The 22284-nt window shown below is 38.0% G+C and overlaps 1 protein-coding gene across 2 annotated transcripts in view; it reads right to left on the reverse strand.

Annotated features, from left to right (window-relative positions):
- Positions 1-2355: 2355 nt before the first annotated feature.
- The window catches only part of LOC137394882 (triple functional domain protein-like), an 83479-nt gene continuing 63550 nt past the window's right edge, over positions 2356-22284 (reverse strand). For both annotated transcript variants that reach the window (XM_068081655.1, XM_068081656.1), the window contains 13 exons: positions 20939-21094; positions 18423-18537; positions 16618-16733; positions 11393-11518; positions 7838-8118; positions 7411-7590; positions 7089-7248; positions 5715-5849; positions 5413-5490; positions 4964-5146; positions 4684-4788; positions 3340-3503; positions 2356-3189 (listed from right to left, as the gene is read on the reverse strand). In XM_068081655.1, the coding sequence (XP_067937756.1) occupies positions 3045-3189; positions 3340-3503; positions 4684-4788; positions 4964-5146; positions 5413-5490; positions 5715-5849; positions 7089-7248; positions 7411-7590; positions 7838-8118; positions 11393-11518; positions 16618-16733; positions 18423-18537; positions 20939-21094 (1944 nt within the window). In that variant the 3' untranslated portion in view covers positions 2356-3044. The remainder of the gene's footprint in view (positions 3190-3339; positions 3504-4683; positions 4789-4963; positions 5147-5412; positions 5491-5714; positions 5850-7088; positions 7249-7410; positions 7591-7837; positions 8119-11392; positions 11519-16617; positions 16734-18422; positions 18538-20938; positions 21095-22284) is intronic.

Consider the following 22284-nt stretch of genomic DNA (forward strand, 5'->3'; position numbering starts at 1 on the left):
GATATCATTGTCAGTAGAATACTCAGGTGGATGGAACTAGTCCTGGACGATTGGTCTAAAACCGATTCGTCCAAAGCAAATTAATCTGAAACCAACTCGTCTAACGGTACGATTGGTCCAATGACACCATTGGCCTAATGCCGATCGGTACAAATATATGGATTGATCTAATTACTGAGCCAAGTTTCTTTATTTTAGCTTCCGCTAATTTTTTGTTCTTGCCCAAGCTAAAAAAAAATTCGAAGATGTTGGAGATAGAAGTAGGCTTTGCACATGTTGGAATTTTTAAGCTAATTTCCAAAATACTAAAAGAACATAGAAATGAATTGTATTTTTACAGTTATTTTTTTTATACACAAAAATTACTCGAATTTACATTTCATCCAATAAAATTTTCGCTATTTTATATTATGTGTACTAAATATAAGTCTCTGATTTATGTTTCATATTTCTATTCTTGTCTTTATGCCAAATTTAGACTAATCGTCATTAGAGCAGATGCCATTAGACTAAATGGCCAGCGCGTCACCGGGCTGGACAACCAAAGTTCATACTGTATTTTCAACTCTCAGAGAGTACTTGTGGAATACGATGTCCAAAGCTAAGATACAAGGGAGCTATAAAAAGGAACCTGAAAGACAGCAAGATTTCCCTTGGATCCTGGGAGAGTCTAACTTAAAACAAACACGTTTGGAGACAACAGAAATGGAAGCAAAACCCGTCATCATCGGACATGATAAACAGCTAACTGCTACCACTCATTCAGTGTAATAGAGATGCTATTGAGATGCTGATTGTAACAGACAAACTTTCCATCTCGTACTCGATGTTGTCCTGCTGTAGAATACGTGTTCAAATCTTGATACCAACAAAATATCTTTAATTAGAAGTCAGCTTACTTGAATTGTTAAGATTTTTTAAACTAAAAAACAGGCATGTGCAAAATTGAATGTGGGAGAGCACTGCCGTACTGCAAACCCACTTGTAGCCAACATAATAATAGTTTTAAAGTCAATATATGAAACTTATAAATAATTATAAATTTGATGTGATACAAACTTTTCAAAACTTGCATTATTGTAAAAATTTGTTTTATCATAAACTTGAATCAACTGTTAAAATCACTATAAAATTAAATTTTATGTAATTTATTACATTTTTGAGAGAATATATTCTATAGATTCAAAAATGAACTTGCACAAAGTTGTAGCAGATTTTTATCAGAAAGTATCGGTATTTTTCTATCATTTGCGATTATTTTTGATGTTTGAGATGATCTGACGGCCAGGATGTTTCAAGATAAAATTGACAAAGCTTGATCATTATTAAAAGGCTCAGAGTAAGCGAAAGTGTGATTATGATGTCTATAGTTGCAGAGACTGAGAGAATAGAGACACATGACGCTGCAACTTGAACGCAATAGCCGATGTCAACTATAACAACTAGTGATGTCATTTCGCACATATTTTCTTTCCGAGCATTTTAACCGCAATCAAGTTTTGTCAATTTTAATCTTGAAACATCCTGGCAGTCAGATTATCTCAAACATAAAAACAATCACAAATGATAAAAAAATATTGGTATTTTCTGATAAAATCTACTAAAATTTTGTGCGAGTTCATCCTTAATCCCACAAACTATGACAGACAGACACACAAATGAACATGATTGGTTAGATTTGTAGTAAACACGATGTCCTTTCAAAGGAAAGAGTAGGAGTCACGAAAGATAACACAGCTATCGTGCGTACTCATCTCGACTAACAATCTATGATCTCATCAATATTTTTGTGAATAGATTGTCTCTCAAGCGCCATAGTCCATGTTATTTGGCACTAAATTTAATGCCTTTGTCTTGGCGTAACAACTATCAACTTTATAAGATACGCAATGACACAGTGTCTCCAGCTTGAGCGTGCTCATGTTTACATACTGACTCAGATCTTTGATAAAAAAGAAAAGCGTTGCTTTAGAAGTCACGAAAAGGATATATACGAGTTGTTCTTAGGCAGTACGCATAAAAGTAGATCTGCAAGGCAGATAATTGTTATGGGATGTGGCTCGGCTCCCAACATCCTCTGCTTTATTTCCTGCGCCTGATGAATTAGCACATTTGCATAATACCTTTGATTATCCTCTGACAGCAGACGTATTTGTCATCTACGTAGACTTATTTTCTATCGATTCCTATTTATTTTATCAATCAACAATGAATCGACTCAGTCAACATTTCCTATTGCAGTGTGCATGCTTGAACTAGTAAGAGAGAGCGTGACAGCGCGAGCATGAGAAACAGAGAAAGGGTGCTCCAAATAACTGAGCAATTCAACAGATAGGCAAGGTGGCAGCAGAAGAGTCAATTATTTCAGCATTTTATTGTGATATGTAAAATATTAAGAATGTTCACGAAAGACTAGTATTTACATATATACACAAGAGATAGAGAAACAGGAGTTGTGTACACAATAACTACCCAGTTTATCCGATATTTAAGCAGCATAATCTCATTATATAAATATGTGTAAACTTTCATCTGAATGCTGCCAAATCTAGAAACCAAATGCTACCAACAACGATTTCCTAATTTCACGATATACATTCTATAAAAATCAAGCACCAAGTAACAATTTAAAAAAATAATTATCATTACTGATAGAACATAAAATGGATGCATACTACATGCAGCCATTTTCTATCTTAGAATATATGTGGTCAAACCACGAGCCTTAAATTATAGATAGAGAATCTGGATAGCATAGAGTAGAATAGAAAATAACATAATTGAATAACAATACTCAGTGATAGCCAGCCATCTTGAGCAACAAAAATATGACGCGACAGCGAGAGAGTGCTACCAGAATCAGTACGTGCTCTCTTTGCTGTCGGAGCAGTGGACGGGAACGAGTGGTTGGAAGCAGATAGAAAAAGATCGTCTTCGGTATAGGAGAGATTGAAGTAAGTAACAGCAAACGACATGTGTCTAATTAGGTCATCCAATAGCAGGCCAGCTGCTGTTTGACCTATCTGTTAGTGTGTGGGATGAGGTCAGCTGCTTACTTGTGATGATCTGTTGGTGTTGTTGGAAGCGCTGCCGCTGTCACTGGAGGCTGCCGTGCCTATTGAGTTCTGAGACCCTCGTCTCTCAAACGACAACTCATCTAGCGAAGTGTTGCTAATACTGTCCAACTCCCTGAAACAATGCGTAGAAAATACCTTAGGTACCTACCATCAACAGATAAACAACATCATACAAGGAAGTAATGAGCATTAGTCAATTTGTGCCCAGCATGTAGAGAAACAAAGGACCAAGGGTGAAAAGGGATGGAATTTAAAAACATACTTGCTGTTCCTGTCGCATGAAGACGTTTGCGATCGACTAGACTTCCTTAAACCTGACTGTTTACAGAAGAGCGTCTCGTTGTACTTAGAGTCATATATCATTCTCTCGTTTATTAGATGCCGTATTTTTGTTACCCAGTTCTGCTTAGAGTCGAGGTTCTGCGCCTACAGACAATAATAAAAAATTTATCAGAAGCGGAAGCATATCATGCAGTAGTCGTGGTGCGGTACTCGCTACTGTCACGGTAGTCACCAATGTAATGGTACTCTCTAATGTAATGGTACGCACTAATGTAATGGTACGGACTAATGTAATGGTACTCACTACTGTAATAGTACGCACTGCTGTAATGGTACGCACTGCTGTAATGGTACTCACTGCTGTAATGGTACGCACTAATGTAATGGTACTCACTAGTGTAATAGTAGGCACTAATGTAATGGTACTCGCTACTGTAACGGTAGTCACTACTATTACAGTTATAGGAGCATTCAATTTGTCTATATCGACATTTGCTTGGCTGACTGCATCATTTTCTTGCTGATAAGTAATTGCCATGATCCATGCTTCTGATTTAACCAAATACTAGGAGTGGGCTGGCCAGCTATATAGCATTCTGCTCTACTAGGAGAGTGGGCTGACCAGCTCGATAGCATTCTGCTCTACTAGGAGAGTGGGCTGCCTAGCTCTATAGCATTCTGCTCTACTAGGAGAGTGGGCTGACCAGCTCTATAGCATTCTGTTCTACTAAGAGAGCGGGCTGCCCAGCTATATAGCATTCTGCTCTACTAGGAGAGTGGGCTGCCCAGCTCTATTATAGCATTCTGTTCTACTAGAAGAGCGGGCTGCCCAGCTATATAGCATTCTGCTCTACTAGGAGAGCGGGCTGCCCAGCTCTATAGCATTCTGCTCTACTACATGAGTATTTGTAAATAGCACGGTATATCATTAACTATTATGAGCTGAAGACTCCAAAGAATGTTCACAGGAAGAGTGTAGCCTGTAATCTGTCTGACTCGAGAGTTAGTGAATGTATGAAGTGGTGACAGCGGTTACTCACTATCACCTTGTGGCCAAACCCGGATGAACCCATGATTCATTACCAATTACAATTACTCAATAAGACCCCATCAATTCCCAACTCATAAATAAATGTCTCGCAGAACATGGAGTTATTTTTAACTATATCTGAATACTTGCCAAGTTGAACTTTGACCTTCCCCATGTGTTGGTCAGTCAAAGCTTTTACTCATACTTAAGTTGAAATGAAATCATGAAATTCTTTAGGCCGATGGAAATAGTTATCGAAGTCAATTATTAAAAAATATTATCTACCCAACTCACCCTCAGAATGATTTTAGTTTCACACATTGTTGGCACAGATCCAGTCCAGAGAGCAAACTTGCACTGGTCACCTTCTATGTGCTCCGTCACACTTATCTGGGAGATCTAGGGAATAATAAAACATTTGTTACTCGGTGCATATAGAAAAGGCATTTAGAGGTATCCAGCCAACAGGGCTAATATACCAACTGCTCCATTGACTCTCTTATACATGTATACAACAAGTAAGTAAGTTTTGGTGAGTTAGATGCACCAATACCAGGAACTACTGGAGACTTACCAACAAGCGAGTTTTGTATGTATATTTTATCTTCCCTGATTCGCTATTTTCCTTCGCAAAGACGACACATTCTTCAAACAAGAAGATCTGTCGTTCTCGACCCTTTTTTAGAATACCTTTCTTAGGATCCCATAAAGTGAACTTATCCTGCAGTAGGACCTCTCCGAGAGCAAACAAATCCTCCTAAAGAAACCACCAGCCATACTATTGCAGCTACATACCAAAAAGCTGGCAACACAAACACAAAGGAATATGGCAGAAGTTCAATGAATTTCTGAATTCAATGTTACGTATTCCCCTCAGACCTCATTCCTGGTGCAATACCTCTCCACCTCTAGCTGTCATGCAAAAATTCCAGGCATGGACCCCAAATATATTGCTTAACCATACAGGAAAAATGTTGAAAATAATAAAGACGGGACTGTTGATATGTATTGTTTAATACCAACCTGTATTCCTTCCAGCATGCTCAAATGCATCGCATCGTTGGCTTTCTTAGGAACAGAAAGCATCACATCTAGTCCATCCTACAAGTAAAACGCTATGTTGGGCAGATAGACAATGATTGCTGGTGTATGCCTTTTATTTAATTATTTATAAAAACTAATACATAACCAGAAAATTATGTGAACTTCTCAATGAATTATACACCAGATGTATTAACTACAACTTCAATAAAACAGATGAAACCATGAGACATGACAGTATAACCGGTAGGCCACTGCCATGTTTCACTCTCCGTTTCTTTTACCTTGATCTCTCCTTTGCCCTCATCACAGCAGGCCATGAGGTCTTTTAGCAACAGCTGGTACTTGGTGATTCGCTGCACTGGTTTAATGAGGTAGCTCTGTAGTGAGTCATTCAACTCGTGTTTCTTCTGCACTCTCTGTAGACGAAATATGAAATACTCTTCAACTGTGTTAACCATGGCCCTTCGTTGAACTATGTCTTTCATACTATGTCTTTTAATATGGAACTAGTGTCTTTCATACTGTCTTTTAATATGGAACTAGTGTCTTTCATACTGTCTTTTAATATGGAACTAGTGTCTTTCATACTATGTCTTTTAATATGGAACTAGTGTCTTTCATACTGTCTTTTAATATGGAACTAGTGTCTTTCATACTGTGTCTTTTAATATGGAACTAGTGTCTTTCATACTATGTCTTTTAATATGGAACTAGTGTCTTTCATACTGTCTTTTAATATGGAACTAGTGTCTTTCATACTATGTCTTTTAATATGGAACTAGTGTCTTTCATACTGTCTTTTAATATGGAACTAGTGTCTTTCATACTGTCTTTTAATATGGAACTAGTGTCTTTCATACTATGTCTTTTAATATGGAACTAGTGTCTTTCATACTATGTCTTTTAATATGGAACTAGTGTCTTTCATACTGTCTTTTAATATGGAACTAGTGTCTTTCATACTATGTCTTTTAATATGGAACTAGTGTCTTTCATACTGTCTTTTAATATGGAACTAGTGTCTTTCATACTATGTCTTTTAATATGGAACTAGTGTCTTTCATACTATGTCTTTTAATATGGAACTAGTGTCTTTCATACTGTCTTTTAATATGGAACTAGTGTCTTTCATACTATGTCTTTTAATATGGAACTAGTGTCTTTCATACTATGTCTTTTAATATGGAACTAGTGTCTTTCATACTGTCTTTTAATATGGAACTAGTGTCTTTCATACTATGTCTTTTAATATGGAACTAGTGTCTTTCATACTGTCTTTTAATATGGAACTAGTGTCTTTCATACTATGTCTTTTAATATGGAACTAGTGTCTTTCATACTATGTCTTTTAATATGGAACTAGTGTCTTTCATACTGTCTTTTAATATGGAACTAGTGTCTTTCATACTGTCTTTTAATATGGAACTAGTGTCTTTCATACTATGTCTTTTAATATGGAACTAGTGTCTTTCATACTATGTCTTTTAATATGGAACTAGTGTCTTTCATACTGTCTTTTAATATGGAACTAGTGTCTTTCATACTATGTCTTTTAATATGGAACTAGTGTCTTTCATACTATGTCTTTTAATATGGAACTAGTGTCTTTCATACCCAAGCTTTTACTATAGAGATCATATTTCGACTAGACATACCTCAAAGTAATCTTTGCCGTGATCGACAAGCATCTTAGACGACTCTGTTTTGTTCTTACAGTAGGTGACGTACATGGAGAACTTCTCTGCCCATGTAACAAAGTTATGACCCACATCTTCTGGTAGGCTTTCATATTTTTCCAATTCTTGGACAAATGTGCTGTAACGGATTGTTTTCATATTGATAATATATAAGTTCTCATGTTAATACCTAAAGTATGGGTAAACTTATATGAAGAGCAAATACCGGAGTGTAAAAAGATATCGGCGCAATAATAACAAGACCAGCTAGCACCAATGTGAAAAGAGCAAGTCCACGTACCATTTGTGAAACTGGTATATCTCTTCTATATTGCCAAAAATAAGATTGTGTTGTCCGACGATTCCAGGAGGAAGCTCCTCACTCGGTGCATTTTTCATTTCTTTTAGATAGATGTCTATGCATTCCTCCAGGTCCTTCACATATGCTCTCTCCGTTTGTAGAAGTTCGGCCATGATGAATCTGTGAGTCAGATCAAATACTAAGTTTAATGTTTTCATCCAACATCAAAATCTGTGAGGGGCAGTTCATGACTTGAAACGGCATTGCTTGTTTGCGTATTACATTCTTCATAAATGATTGATGACAATTTCTCACAAATGCCAGCAAGTGCAAACAAGATAAGAAATGTAAAACATAAATATTCAAAACTGCAGCTATGCCAACATTGGTTCAAACATTCCTTACGGCTTAATCTTGATAAACTTACTCTCTCTTCCTCGCTGACTTTCGTTTCTCCTCATTCATCTCTCTGTGCTGAATTTTATCCTTCTGACTGCTTGCGCTCATTCCATTGGCCTTTGCAGGTCTATTCTGTATACCAAGCGTCAGCTCTAATTGTTTCTTGTAGGTTTCCATATTCTGTGAGAAATCTCTATGCCGCTTCTCTACCGCAGTCACCCATTTCTGAACACCCTCCGAGTGCGGCGAGCTCTGCTCCAGCAGTAGGGCTGCCACGTCCTTGACATAATTAACCCTGTCTGCATTCTCCTGAAAACAGATGGGAGTAAGTTTAGGTAAACAGTAAGCAATACAGAGCTGATAACAAAACTAATTTAGACAACAGCGCTTGTCTAAATAAGACGCAACATTACGACATAAGCCAAAATCAAGGCATTAGTTTTTAGACCAGCTAATAAAACACCAAAGGCTGAGAACTTCTAAAAAGAACCTTCTCACTCTCCTTACCTGGCCTTGCCTGACAGCGCTAGACCTGGTGTTAGAATTGTACTTACCTCAGAACACTGAGTAAATAACACGGCATCACTAAATCTAGAGCCATAGTTTAACCTAGAAGAGATTGGCAGCGGCTGACTAATAGAAGTAGAACAGTGACTAGCTAGCCCTAAGCTGATGCGTATCCTCATGCTTGTCACCCACAGCTTCCCTTACGTAGACTGACCTATGCTTGCAAGAACTCCAGATCATATACTTAAGGACTAGTGCATTCTTTGGTTAATAAATAAATAAAGCAACATTTCCGTTAGGATGTCAATCCAGACTTGCTGTTGTATACAAGGGCCAATTAGGCCCTACCATAGAGTTTGTCCCTGAGTCATGATGGTGCGTAGTATAATACTAGCTGATACGAGTGCCGGCACGTCACAAGCCTAATGTAAGCACAAGAGATGACACGTTGATTTATTGGCACGCTCTAGTCTTTGTGACTCAAGTAATTTTGCTTCCTCCCAGATCATAAAACTTTGCTGATAAACAAATCAAAAAAAGTCTTCACACAAACTTAAGAATCTATGGTTTTATTTTTTTAAACAGCGTCCTACTGCTAGTAGCGAGCTTTACAAGGGAAATCTGGCTTAAAGAGAGCACTTCATAATTGCCTGTTTGTGCGAGCTGCACGAAGAGATCATACAACTCCCATAAAACATTGGTAACAGTTTGCAGCGGTATTTTTGCTCTGTAAACCAGCAATTAAAATAATTATATTAGATAAGAAAGAGTTGTAAGGATGGGGCACACAACTCCCCGATCAGACTATCTTAGTTCATTGCCTAAAAACTATATCACAGAGTGATAATTAAGCTGATGATATCAGTTAGGGCTTCACGCTTATGAACTACCCAATGCTATAATAATATGGTAATGTATCTATACTTGGCGCTAGCTAGGTCTAGGCCAGCTTCCACAGAGTTGTTCACCCTGTACTAATTATACTAATTACAAAGAGCTTGAACATTAGACGATGAATAACATCTATTCTGCTGTTTAAAGCAAGAGAATAACATCTTGAACCAAATAAGAGAAAACTGAGCGCGATTCATGCAAATGTCCAACTATCATCCAAAAACTTTGCACGTATGATGCTGTTTTAATTTTAGTAAGCTTAAAATAATCATTATGCCCAACCAACTGATAGAGAGCAGCGAGTCATCACACTTCAAACAGAGGTCATACAAATATGGAAATCTTATCCAAATGATTTGAAAGATGAAATATTATCTGTTGTTTTTAAACACAGAAACTGAGTGCGAGTGATGACGAAGGCCGTGATAATATCTGCTAGGTTCACAATATTTCAAATGACCGAGGTTGCCATGAATCAGATATTCGGTAAATACGCCAACAAAATCCACTCAATCGTAACGGTGAGGTTATTCATTGCAGCGACTCGACGCTACTAAATGGTTATCCTTGTCATTACTAAATGGTTACCATTGTCGAATTGTCAAACCTATTATAAAAACTAGAGGAGCAGTAGCTATCAGCTGCGTATATATGCCAATACATTATCCAACATTCTTTAATACCAATTTGATAGAATTTAGTGTTGGTAGCTTGCCGGATGTACGATGATCCACTATGAAACCTATAAGACCTGAGCATAAGTGACCTTTAAGGCTTGTCCTAATCTGCAGGTTGTACCACATGAGCCAAGTGAGAAACCTTACAGTTGCGCATGACAGTACACAGCCAGATTGCAGTCTATATGACAGAGCAACCGCATAGTCTACTCGCACCAAATACATGTCTATCTACAGGGATGTGATGCCTATCTACAGGTATGTACATACCTAGAGACATATTTCTTTTTCTCGCGAAATTTAAAGAGTTTTAAAGAGATTTGAAGTGGCATTGCATTTGGTCAAGTGCAGCAGGATAGCAACCAGTCATATAAAAGAGATACAGCCATAAAAGCCTGACTCATTTTCCAAGTCATAATCCGATGCCAGTTACGCCGATGCGTTGATGCCAGATACGCAGATGCGGATATATGGTTAGGTTCAGGTATAAATTAGTTTAACAGAGACTCTGAGCTACTAATCCTAGGATTAGAGAGTGAGTCATGATCTAAGAGAGGCGAGGAAGCTGTCCATCAGTGATTACTCACAGACGGCACACCGCTGCTGCGCAGAGAACATGCAAACTACAAGGTGAACATCTGTCATATACAAAAGAACTACGAGCCAAAGCAGGGCTGACAATGTTAAATAAAACACATGACCTATTTAATGCTTGATGAACTTTAATGGAATTTACGACATTAGGAACGCCTTACAAGCCTTACAAAGCTAACACTCGAGCAGCTTGGAAGGCACCTCCAGGTGTGATAGCTAGACTCCTTGTGCGATAGATATAAAACTTTGTATATAGTGACACAAGTCAAGCTAGTCTAGCTTACGGCCAATATCGACTGTAAATATTTGCGTAGTGTATATAAACGAAATAAACTGTTCAAACTAACATTCTGGAGGGTTTCACAAGACTACACTACATAGTGTGAGAAAATTTCATGTTATGAGAATGAGATAGGAATTGAATAACGCTTATACTCCATAAAGATACTAGCGCCTGCTTGTGTTTATAGTCAAGATAAGTTCTTGTCCTTCGCCTTTGTCCATCACAGTGTTCAAGGATGAAAAGGAGGAGTGAGAGAGATAGTGAGCCTGCCTTATTAGAGAGCAGAGCAAAAATAGATATCCTCAGGGCTTACAAATACACATTGCAAGGTTCTAACTGTCAACCTTCTGGCTGTCTTTTTGCCAAGGAGAGACTGTTTCTGGGAAAATGTTGGGAATGTCTAAGTGGATTGCCAGTGGCCATTAATCACCCAGGAGATAAATGGGTCAAACAGAATGGGACTCGACTCACCATAAAAAATGTTCTTACAGAGAACTAATCTTGAACCGACTTCATAGTAGAGAAAACTTACCTTTCACGTCAGTAGGTGGTTACTGTACGCGTGTGACTATTTATGTATTTACCCTGTGCCCGAGAAATGAGATTCACAATTAAAGCTAGTACTTACCTTGGCGTGTTGCTCTACGAATTTGCTATGCTTATCTAAGAGGTGTTCAGCTTCTTCTAGGTCTCCAGGTGTATGACTATGGGTGTTCAGATAGACGTCTCCAACTTCACGTATCCATTCGATAACCTGATAAAATGAATGAATAGGTAAGTCTGCTAAGTCAGATGCACAGATCAGAGAGCTGCTAACGAAGACACATACGTACAAAGGTCTGCTTTTCAATAATTCGTGATTTTTCAACATCAGTAGGATTGCAAAATAAGCAAAGCGTGTTATTTATAACATGTTGATTGCTCCACATGTTTCCAAAAATCCTTGTTTGCAACATGGCCAACACTTCATAAACTTTAGTGAAACCTTGAAGTTTTCATTCAAATTGTGAAGTAATACCAAACAAAATTTGGACACAAAGTGAATCATGTTTTGACGTATCGTCTGAACCAAAGTAACATTTCACTAACAGAAGAAAACCTATGAAGATAAATTAGAAACCATAAATAAACATTAAGCATTAATGTATTCTAGAGGGCATGACAATCAACCCGATGGCACTTTGCTGATGAGCTTCTCAAAACCAGCCACAGGGCGTTGTCCTTCTGCACAACTATCCAGTACGAGTTAAGGGGAGGTTTTTAACGCTGAATGGCTAACCACCAAAATCCTAATTTGCAATCGACTGAGCAAACAAAAGAGAGAATAACCTGAAAGGCGATACAACTTCTGACAGTAATGCGAGAGTTGAAGAAATGGGAGCTAAAGTCAACAAGTGCGAGAGGCTGGATAATACGACAGCGAAGAATTGGATGGACCGATTAGAGTCAAACTATTTTTGTGTGTTTATTTCTTAGCCATGAGTCATTAACAAATCATCTTGCTATTTGCAACCCGCTGCTCATCTTTCATCTACTCGCAACCTGACCGACCGACATCGACGATAAGCTAAAGCCTTTGAGGCAATTCACCTACTGATTAGCTTATTAAGCATTGTACGTCTTCACCATAACAAGATACTGTGATTTGTAAAGTTTGACGGCTGGACAGTTGATTCAGATAAACAAGCATAAGTATTTGTAGATCTATAGGTTGCTCGAGGTGATTCCCACTCCATGGTAATCAGGATAGCGACCGACAAGAACATTTCAACGTAGCAATAGAATGAGACATGAGACGAGCAGAAGAATGGCTTAGGTCAAATACCATCGGCATTTTCACCAATCTTTGTGTACTCTTATGGACAGAGAGAGGCTAGTAATCCTAGCATGTTGTGGGAAAGACTGCTATAGCCCATTAGTGACAGGCTATAAGAAAATACACCGAAAAGTCATAAAAAAGTCATCATAAGTGCAATTGCTTTTGCCTGGCGGATTCTTCAAGTGTTGATGTTATGGAATAGAGAAATAGATCAAGTAGTTTGCTATCAATGTGAGACTTTGCTGTTTGAAGTAGCTTGGAGAGGAATCACAATTGTTAGAGTATAGACATAAGCTGACGCTTTCTCATACGCTTTGATTAATTTCCTTTCAGCAATCACTGCATATTTGCGCTTGTTCATACCAAACAAGAATAGAAATGTATTAGTTATTGATTTTGCTATATACGGCAGCTGCATAGAAAGCACTAAAATTATAAAATACACTATTCCGAAAGGAAGATGACGGATGATACGCACCTGGGTACAATGCGCATGAAATTCGATATAAGGTGTGGATAAACTATCCCAGCTGGACATCAGAGTGTCATTTGGTGAACATGTACCAGCTACATGTTCATATTCATTATTAAATATCTTAGAATCTTTCTGCTCCCCGTTGTTATTATAATTAAGAAGATTGTCATAGGTAGGGCTAGAGATCGGCCTTGTCTCAAAATTGTCTGACTGCGAGAGACCTGTGAATTGAACTTCTGACTGCGATTGTCTATTGCAATCTGATGTCAAGGTGCGAGGCATGATAGTGGGCGGAGAGGTTTTACCACAACCTTCGAGCTGAGTGTCGTTCTTTTGGTGCTGAAGCTTCCTAGGATGTTTTGACTCTGCATCTTTAAAGGGAGAGGAACTAACAATACGTTTGCTTTCTATTATAGCAGATTCATTCACATTGAATAAGCTAACATCAGTAACTTCAGTATCTTTTCCCAACATTTCTGCCTCGATACTTTCGTTGCCAGTGAAGCTTGTGTGTTTCTGTTTGTATTCAACTGAGCCTGAAGCACGGCGATCCCTTGATGTGTTTAGGACTAAAAGACTATTTCCTGAAGCTGACTGAGGCCGACTATAAGTAGCGCTACTTTTGGTTCTTGTGACATACCTCGGTGCAGGTACTGGAGGCAACGCTTTGTTCCCATCTGGTGACAAACCAACGCTAACATAGACCTCATCTTTGTGCCGAAAAGAGCTATCTGACAAATCGGTGTGTTGAATGGCATCTGCCGAATTCGACCTTTGCACAGGGTATGGTAGAATAGGTAGTGTTGACTGTTTTTTACAACTCTTAAGGTCGTTTGAAGTCTTAACTAGTTTATCACTATCAGATGGATACTTTGGTAGTAGCTTTGAGCTACTGATCGTCATAAAAGGACTAACAACCGAATGCTTTGATGATACCACAATATTAGTGGAATTATTCAGAGAAGTCGCTTTAGATAGTTTGCTATTTTTGGAAGTGCTGAGAAATAGGGGAGGGTTGAGCGCTCCCTTCAGTTCGGCATTTGACAGCCTTGGAGACAAGGAGCCCACTGAGGATGGACGAGAAGCTCTTTTAGTCTGGAATGAATCATTTGATGAGTTTGAGAGCTGACTGGAAGGCCTTGCATTTTCAGAAACAGAATCACCAGACTGCCCAGAGACATGTGACTGCACAGAATTGACAGCTGGTTTTCTGAGATGTACGGAGTCTGTGGATCTATGGGTATATAACAAACCTGGTTTGGGATGATTACTGGTAGGAGTGCTGTGTTGTGTAATCTTTGACCGAGCATCCCACTTAGACGATGACTGAAGTCTATTATAGTTTCCCGTACCAACATTTCCTATGATAGGAGCCGTATGCTGTGGTTTCAGCCACTCTTGACAATATTGCATTTTATTGACAGACTTTTCTTCAGGAGGTTTGCTCAGAACTTTTCCAGACAACTTTACTTTGTGACTAGATACAATATGACTATAGTTTACTCGAGTATCAAAAGCTAATGATCTTTCCAGGTTTTGGTCCGACTTGTAAATGGGAAAGTTTCCTGCAAGTTTACCATCATCAAAATCTTCATCACTATCGCTAGATACGATATCTTCATATAAAGTCAGTGTGCTCCCACTTTTCTCTCGATTTGCCCAAAACCCAACAGCAAAAGTTTGTGGTGGTTTCCAACCTTCTCCGCTTTTGCTAAATTGTTCAATTCGTCCTTTGACATTGTTATTATTCACCAACTTTCCTAAAACCATCTTTTCACGACCCATAACTGCCGCAGTCATCCTCTCAGTTGAGTTAATCAACTGCTGTTCGCGTGTGGACGAATGCGTTAAACAGAATGAGGCAGGCATGCTGTCATCAGAGAATAAATCCTCATCTGCTGGTGTCTGAAGCTTTCCATCGAATATCTGTGGGTTAATCCTAGATTAGCATCTAAATATTCAGACTCAGTTTAATTTCTTGCGCTTGAGTTAGTTCTTGAGCCGCAGAAATGAAGTAGGTTAATAAAGCGTAGATCAGGTATCAGTAACCACGGCGATGTTGATCTTACACTGTACCAGTCATGAAGTGAATCGTTGTAGCAAGCTTCAGTGTATCGTGTAACACTATTTAGCACGAGAGCCCTCTAACCAATCAGTGTTGTAACAATAAGGAAGCCTCGTGATATGATTGGCTAAACTTTGCCTATACGCATCAGTTGCTGAGATCATGAAGACATCGCCATTCATTACATCTCATCAAATTCATTATTTACAATACTGAATTAGCGTAAAGACCAGAGGAAGCCAGCTCCACGCTCTCACGTGTTTATCGGCAAGCCCATATACTACCATATTGTTTGCCTTCATTCTGCGTTAGTATTGAACTAGTGAAACAAGTATGGCGTATAGCAGCAGGGTACCTGTCAGAAACGTATACAGAGAACTGTTTCAATGTTGGGGAAGGAATTTCTTTCAACCGCATTGTATAAAATTATGTCGTCCATTAATTAACAAACCACACCGCTTGAATAAATCATGTTCTGAAAAGATAATGATTCACCGTATTATTACTGACTTCCTATTTCGCGTGATTTGAACTACTTAAGCTGTTCATTCATGTTTTTGTTGTATTACCTGATTTCTGTAAACACAAAGGCTAGATAAATCTTTGGAATGTAAGACGATAATGGCTATTATGTTATCGAAATCACCTGTTAATGCTGTCACTAGGATTACTGAGTTATGCTGTATTAGCCTACCTAGCTTGTTTACGTCGCATAATATTAAAAAGAAACGTGAAAATGTGCAGTGAGAATGCAGAGATAGTCTGTTATGTATTTAAAAATTACGGCACACGATTCTCTTCTACATTTGTAGCTTTAACAATAGTCTACCAAGCTATTCAATATCTAGTTCTGCCATCAAACTAACATCGGATAAGAGGTTAGAGGTTAAAGGAATGCCTCCGGCACTTGCATCAACCTAATCATTGCATACATCTTACAACAAGCTGCATACCATTGCTAATTAGAACAGAACTAGAGGAAGAGTTGATACTATGACAAGTTGTCAAACTAGTATGATGGATCTTTTACAAGAGTGTGTTCTTAAAATCATGATTGGTATTAACCCTACCCAACAGTCCATTGGAAGCCCGTAAGGCGGGTTAAAACTAGCATTGGGGTTTCAGGCTATGACCTGAAATTCAAATTAACACATAGTGAAAAGGGTGAAAAAGGAAGATGAGATATGCGAGGAATGAATACTAGATGACACTGCTACTACTGAATACTGATGACGATGTCCAAGCCTTTATATGTCTATTACTCATTGTATAATCCTCACGCCGATTTGACAGCCAGCCCTAGACAACCACAAAGGTGAATGAATATACAAAGGAGTCAGTCTATCAGCTCAACTTCTGCTGCCCAAGCCTCACACAAACATAATGTGAGACGACAGCGAGGCCCATAGATTATGTATCCTTTTTACCAAAAACCTCTCAAGAATACTGATCAACCAGTAATCAGCATTCTGCAGCAGAAACAAGAAGACGTACCTGTTTGGCTGTCGATTCGTACTGAATAAATTGCATGCATCTGTCTTGTTGTTTCTTTTTCATCGCCCAGTATTCCAGGACCATAGTCTCCCGTTTATGAACTTTCTCAAGAATTGCTTGAAAGAGATAAAGTTGACAGCTTCACATTCGTAAATCCAAATTTCGTAGCAACTATTATGATCATGCAATCAGCAGTCACTGATACTGCAGATTATAGACTGTCTGCCCAACTGCCAATTGCAATGTTGCAAAGACTACTAAAAATGTAAATCTTAGATATATCAATTTTGGTAGTCATGTTTCGTTAATAAGAACTAAGTTACATAGCACATGAGTAAGCCTTTTTAACATACATGCCGGCATTGTTTAGAAAGCCTTCGTGTCATTAGCTAATTTTGTACAGCGACACACTTTTTTGAAAGCCACCGAAAAGAATGCTCACATTGTATTGTAATGAATCTATGATCACACTGGAAGCAATACAAATAAATCTATAAGTGGACAGAGTAATAAGCGAACTGATCAATGAAAATAACCCTCACCTTAGAGACTATTTGCTAGCATATATCCGTGATACAATATTTCATACAGTTGAAGACTCCGAATACGTTTTACAGACATAGTCTGCACATCACCACTAGCTAGCATCAACCTTTGTAGGCAGCGGTTCAAACTTAGAATTTACAAAAAAAGAGATAACTTGTATGCTCTAAAGTGAATCCACTCTCTAAAAGCCAGGCAAAAATTAACAAGTATAATAAATACCCTGTCCAACCTATCATACCCTGTCTAACCTATCATACGCTGTCCAACCTATCAAGCCCTGCCCAACCTATCATACCTTGTCCAACTTATCATACCCTGTCCAACCTATCATACCTTGTCCAACCTATCATACCCTGTCCAACCTATCATACCCTGTCCAACCTATCATACCTTGTCCAACCTATCATACCCTGTCCAACCTATCATACCCTGTCCAACCTATCATACCCTGTCAAACCTATCATGCCCTGCCCAACCTATCATACCTTGTCCAACCTATCATACCCTGTCCAACCTATCATACCTTGTCCAACCTATCATACCCTGTCCAACCTATCACACCCTGTCCAACCTATCATACCCTGTCCAACCTATCATACCCTGTCCAACCTATCATACCTTGTCCAACCTATCATACCCTGTCCAACCTATCACACCCTGTCCAACCTATCATACCCTGTCCAACCTATCATACCCTGTCCAACCTATCATACCCTGTCCAACCTACCATGCCCTGTCCAACCTATCATACCCTGTCCAGCCTAATCATACTACATATTCTGAACGAGGTTTGTATCAACATGTGACTTGTAAATCAAATGATGGGTTTTAAAAGTCATAACATTTGATAAACAGGATGCAGTATCTTGGTTTGAAAAGTCACAACACAAATCTTTTTGTGTTGATGAACAACACAAAAAGATGAGCAATTTTTTTGTTATTTGAAACATTCCCTAATGTATTAAGATTGTAACATTTTACATCATTTCAATGAAACAAACCTTTTTCACGGTTGCACTATTGTGGCACGCAAATGAACGAAGTAAGGGTACTCTCATTCAGCAAAAGATAAAGAAGCATTTGCTAGGCAAGAAAATACAGAAGTACTAATGCATTAAAAATGAAATTGTTAATTTATATTTCAAATGGTAGAAGTTGGGAACACCACTGATTATACAGTTCTATAAGCGCACAGAGCCATGTAAGAGAACATTTCATACTGCGCTTAAAATGGACAGCGATAGGTCAATTATATTTACCTTGCACATTGTTGCGAGGGTACCGTGACTTTGTCAAGGGCATACCCAGCTGGTGGACATTCTTATCGACGTACTTGAGAAATGACTCCGCAGTCTTCCTCGCGAGAGTGCATGCCTTCAAAAGCATATCATCCATCATGTAAGCTCAAGTTAGCAAGAGATTGAGATGTCTCATTCCATCAACTAGCATACCAAGATGTGAAATGAGAACTACAAGCTATGCGCACATATGCCCAACTATAGCTTTTTTTGTATCGCCCCAGAGGATTCTTTATGCAAAGGTAATTCAATTTGTACAGAAATAGTTAGTACAGCTAGCAACTAATAGAAAGCAAATAGATTTCCTATACACCCTACTGGCCTGCAAGCTCTGTAAACCAGTTTATAAAGATTGCCTGAGAACTTGTTGATGGATCCGCCAAACCATTAGTCAGCTGCATAACTAAGGTAACATAAATCACAAGATCACGACTAGCCAAAGAATTATGTACATTAATATAAATAATTTTCATATCATAAATACTGTACAGTCTGGAATACACTTCGACGGCCAGCTATGAGGCAATTTAGAGAATAAACAACTAAGCCATTAAATCTGATGAGCAACTATACCGGACTTTTCTAGAACGAGGTAAGAATATACTATAGCAGGAGTACACACTGGTGATTAGTTACATACTAGACTATATAATTCATATCTATAAAAACCCTTAGTTGAACTATGCACAAACAGCATAGAGGCAACAGTGCAGCCAACAAACTCAGCCCCCATAAAACCGGGAACATCTTTACTGTTTACAACCAGCGAAAGAATTAAGAACTGATTAACTGATGAATTCTGAAGATGCCAAGATTAGTAAATTGACGTGGAATTAACAGTGGTTTTTTAAAAGGCTTATATCAGGCCTATTAAAATGTCTCAACAGGTACAAGTAGCCTGTACGCTCATTGATGGTTTACGCTGAGAAGGCATGGCAAAGCAGGCTAATTGTACTGCTTTTAATTCATCCATTCTATCCTGCAGTCTTTTAGCTCCTAGCCTCTGATCGTAATATTGGGCATGAGAGAATTACTGAAGCATGCACAACAAAAAAACACCAACAAATCATTACATCTCAAAGAGTTGTGTTCTACCGCTACCACTGTTTAGGGGCAAACAACTCTCACAAGACTTTTTCCTTCATTATTATTTTTGTACCTATAAATAACAAGTTGTAAAAGCCGATCAATAAAACAATGCATTGAAATCTTAACATGACACAAGAAAATGAAAGCAAAAAGTGGTATGTCGAGGAACGCTCATACGGACCTACATATATAGGCATGTATACATGTATATATATATATATATATATATATATATATATATATATATATATATATATATATATATATATATATATATATATAGATTGTAACCGATGTGAGATACATTGCCCAAAGTTGTCTGTATAGATTTGTATAACCATTAGATTTGAATAGTTTCTCTTCCATAACAACTTACAGTGAGAAAACTTATAAAACCTGAAGCATAATTTCCATTCCTACAAATGCTTGCTAAGAAATCTCTCAGTATAATCATATCATCAAGTACTAAAAAAATAAAGGTTAATGAGACAGGCAAAATAGTAGTCACTTTTAAGATAAGGGCCTGTTCATCCTGTTTTTTGGTAAACTTCATTAGAAATTTTGCAAACAGCTCATATATGTATCGCAAACATAGACCTATTAACTATATTATATACTGTTAACTAAGTATAGTTAATAGGTCTATGATCGCAAACAAGAATCTACCGTTAACTCAAAAAATATATAAATTGTCTTCTCTTGCAAACTAACCAAGACTTGAAGAAAAAGAGTATACAACTCTTTATACAATGCATTTTATTGCAGTATCTGGTGTTTATGCGAATAATAGTCAAGGTTCTAAAAATCATTTGACAAACAAATCATAGAATATCTTATTGAGCTGACATATAAAACATATTTTTCTAGCAATCTTCATGCAATTAAAAAATTGTAAACGTGTTTAGCAAAAGCAGACAAGCTCGAAATGATGATTACATACATACCTAGAGATGTAAGCAATCATCCCTCAATGCCTTACATAAGCTTTTCGGATAATATGCAAATGTTTTGTACAACCGATAATAAGTTCTACTAGTGGCACCCAGTATTATTTGAAACATTTTGTGGCTTTTACCAGACCTTTGAAGGACTTTGGAAATGAGGCATCTAATTTGGTATCCGCCATTAGGGGAGCCAATATTTTAGTTTAGAAACTCTTTAATGCTGAGCTAGTTGTAACACGAGATTTAAAACATGCGTGTCTAACAAAGACAGCGTCAATCTTTCACTGCGATATATTAGTTTCAAGGTCAACGGCTACATGCTTTGATTTTCTCTAGCAACATAATTTTATAATATCTAGGCGCGCACATACTTCCTTGCAGCGTTAGTTTTTCGTGAGAAGCTCCTTCTATACTTGTACCTAAACAAGGCCACACCCAACTCACCTTGAGAAAAGCTTCCTTCTGTTCGAGATGTTTGTTGATGAGCTGCAAGAGGTAGTCTTGTCGATCCTGACCCGAGAGGTGGCTGTGTTTTTGTATGCTGCACCAGTCCTCTTCACGGCTGTATTCCCGTTCGAGACTCTCCAATACCGAGCAGACCTGCGCAAGACAGTCGAGAGTGTTGCAAGGTTAACTTTGAAATGCTGTCACAACCAGTTAGTGGTGCTAACACCAACTCGCGCATCTCTTGAGCAAAGATGCAGAAAGAATGACGAGAAGGAAAGGGTGTAACGTAAATTATACTGTAACAGCTGAAAATCTGAACGGAATAAATTGCCGCTGTATTTCAAACTGATCGCTGATCGCATAACTTGTTAAGCAAATTAACTGAGAAACTAGAATAACAGAGCACGGATAACTTTACCTATTAATAGGCCAACTAGCACTGACAATAAATGCGAGAAAAGACAAAATCCTCTAGAGATCAAATGCTCCAAAGCCGATCCCGGACGCACTGGTTACAAAAGCGAATGTAGTTGATATTCAAAACCCAAACAACCCTAACAATTTGAATAGAAAAAAATGAAAGAGAGAATAGCTCCTAATGAACGGATGTAAACAGACTTAGTGAATAGATATCTCAGCAGAGGCTGCGCAGCGCTCACAACAATGTAGATGATTAGAGAAGCTGCATTTGGTCACTTGTTGACAATGGGTTACTCGGTAAACTCCACTAACAACTCAAATCGGTTGGCAAAAGGAGTCAATCACCTAGTTAAATTACCGCTTTCATTTTATGGGAATAATAACAAGCGACTGGCATGAATGAGTCAAGGCTAAAGAGTATGCAATCAAAAGAAAACTGCTTAGCAGATGCTTTTTCAAAATTAGATTTGATCAGTGGCATATATACAGGAACCAAAGTCAAACTACCCTAGTGTATATATATATATATATATATATAAAGATCTTTTGTTAAAATGGACCGGTGGAAATAGGCTTTTCACTCATTGTCTGTACAAAATAAAAAACACCCATTCATATGATATGCATACGAAAAAGATTTTGATATCTATTTGGATCAAATTTCTATCGATGAGCCCTCCCTAACCAGAGCATTACCCTTTGTCACAACTGCTCACAAATACCAACACTTACCCGCTCACTATTCAATGAGACTAAATATGTTTTTTATGACTAACAGTAGAATAGCTATCCATGGAGTACCTATTAACTTTTACAATCATGTGTCCTATCAAACAAATCTTGATGTTTTAGAGCTACAAATGATACATGAGCAAAGGTGTTACAACTCCAAACACATTTCCCTTGACACTAACTGCATCAAA

Source organism: Watersipora subatra, chromosome 4 (assembly GCF_963576615.1).
Source record: "Watersipora subatra chromosome 4, tzWatSuba1.1, whole genome shotgun sequence".
Taxonomy (NCBI): domain Eukaryota; kingdom Metazoa; phylum Bryozoa; class Gymnolaemata; order Cheilostomatida; family Watersiporidae; genus Watersipora; species Watersipora subatra.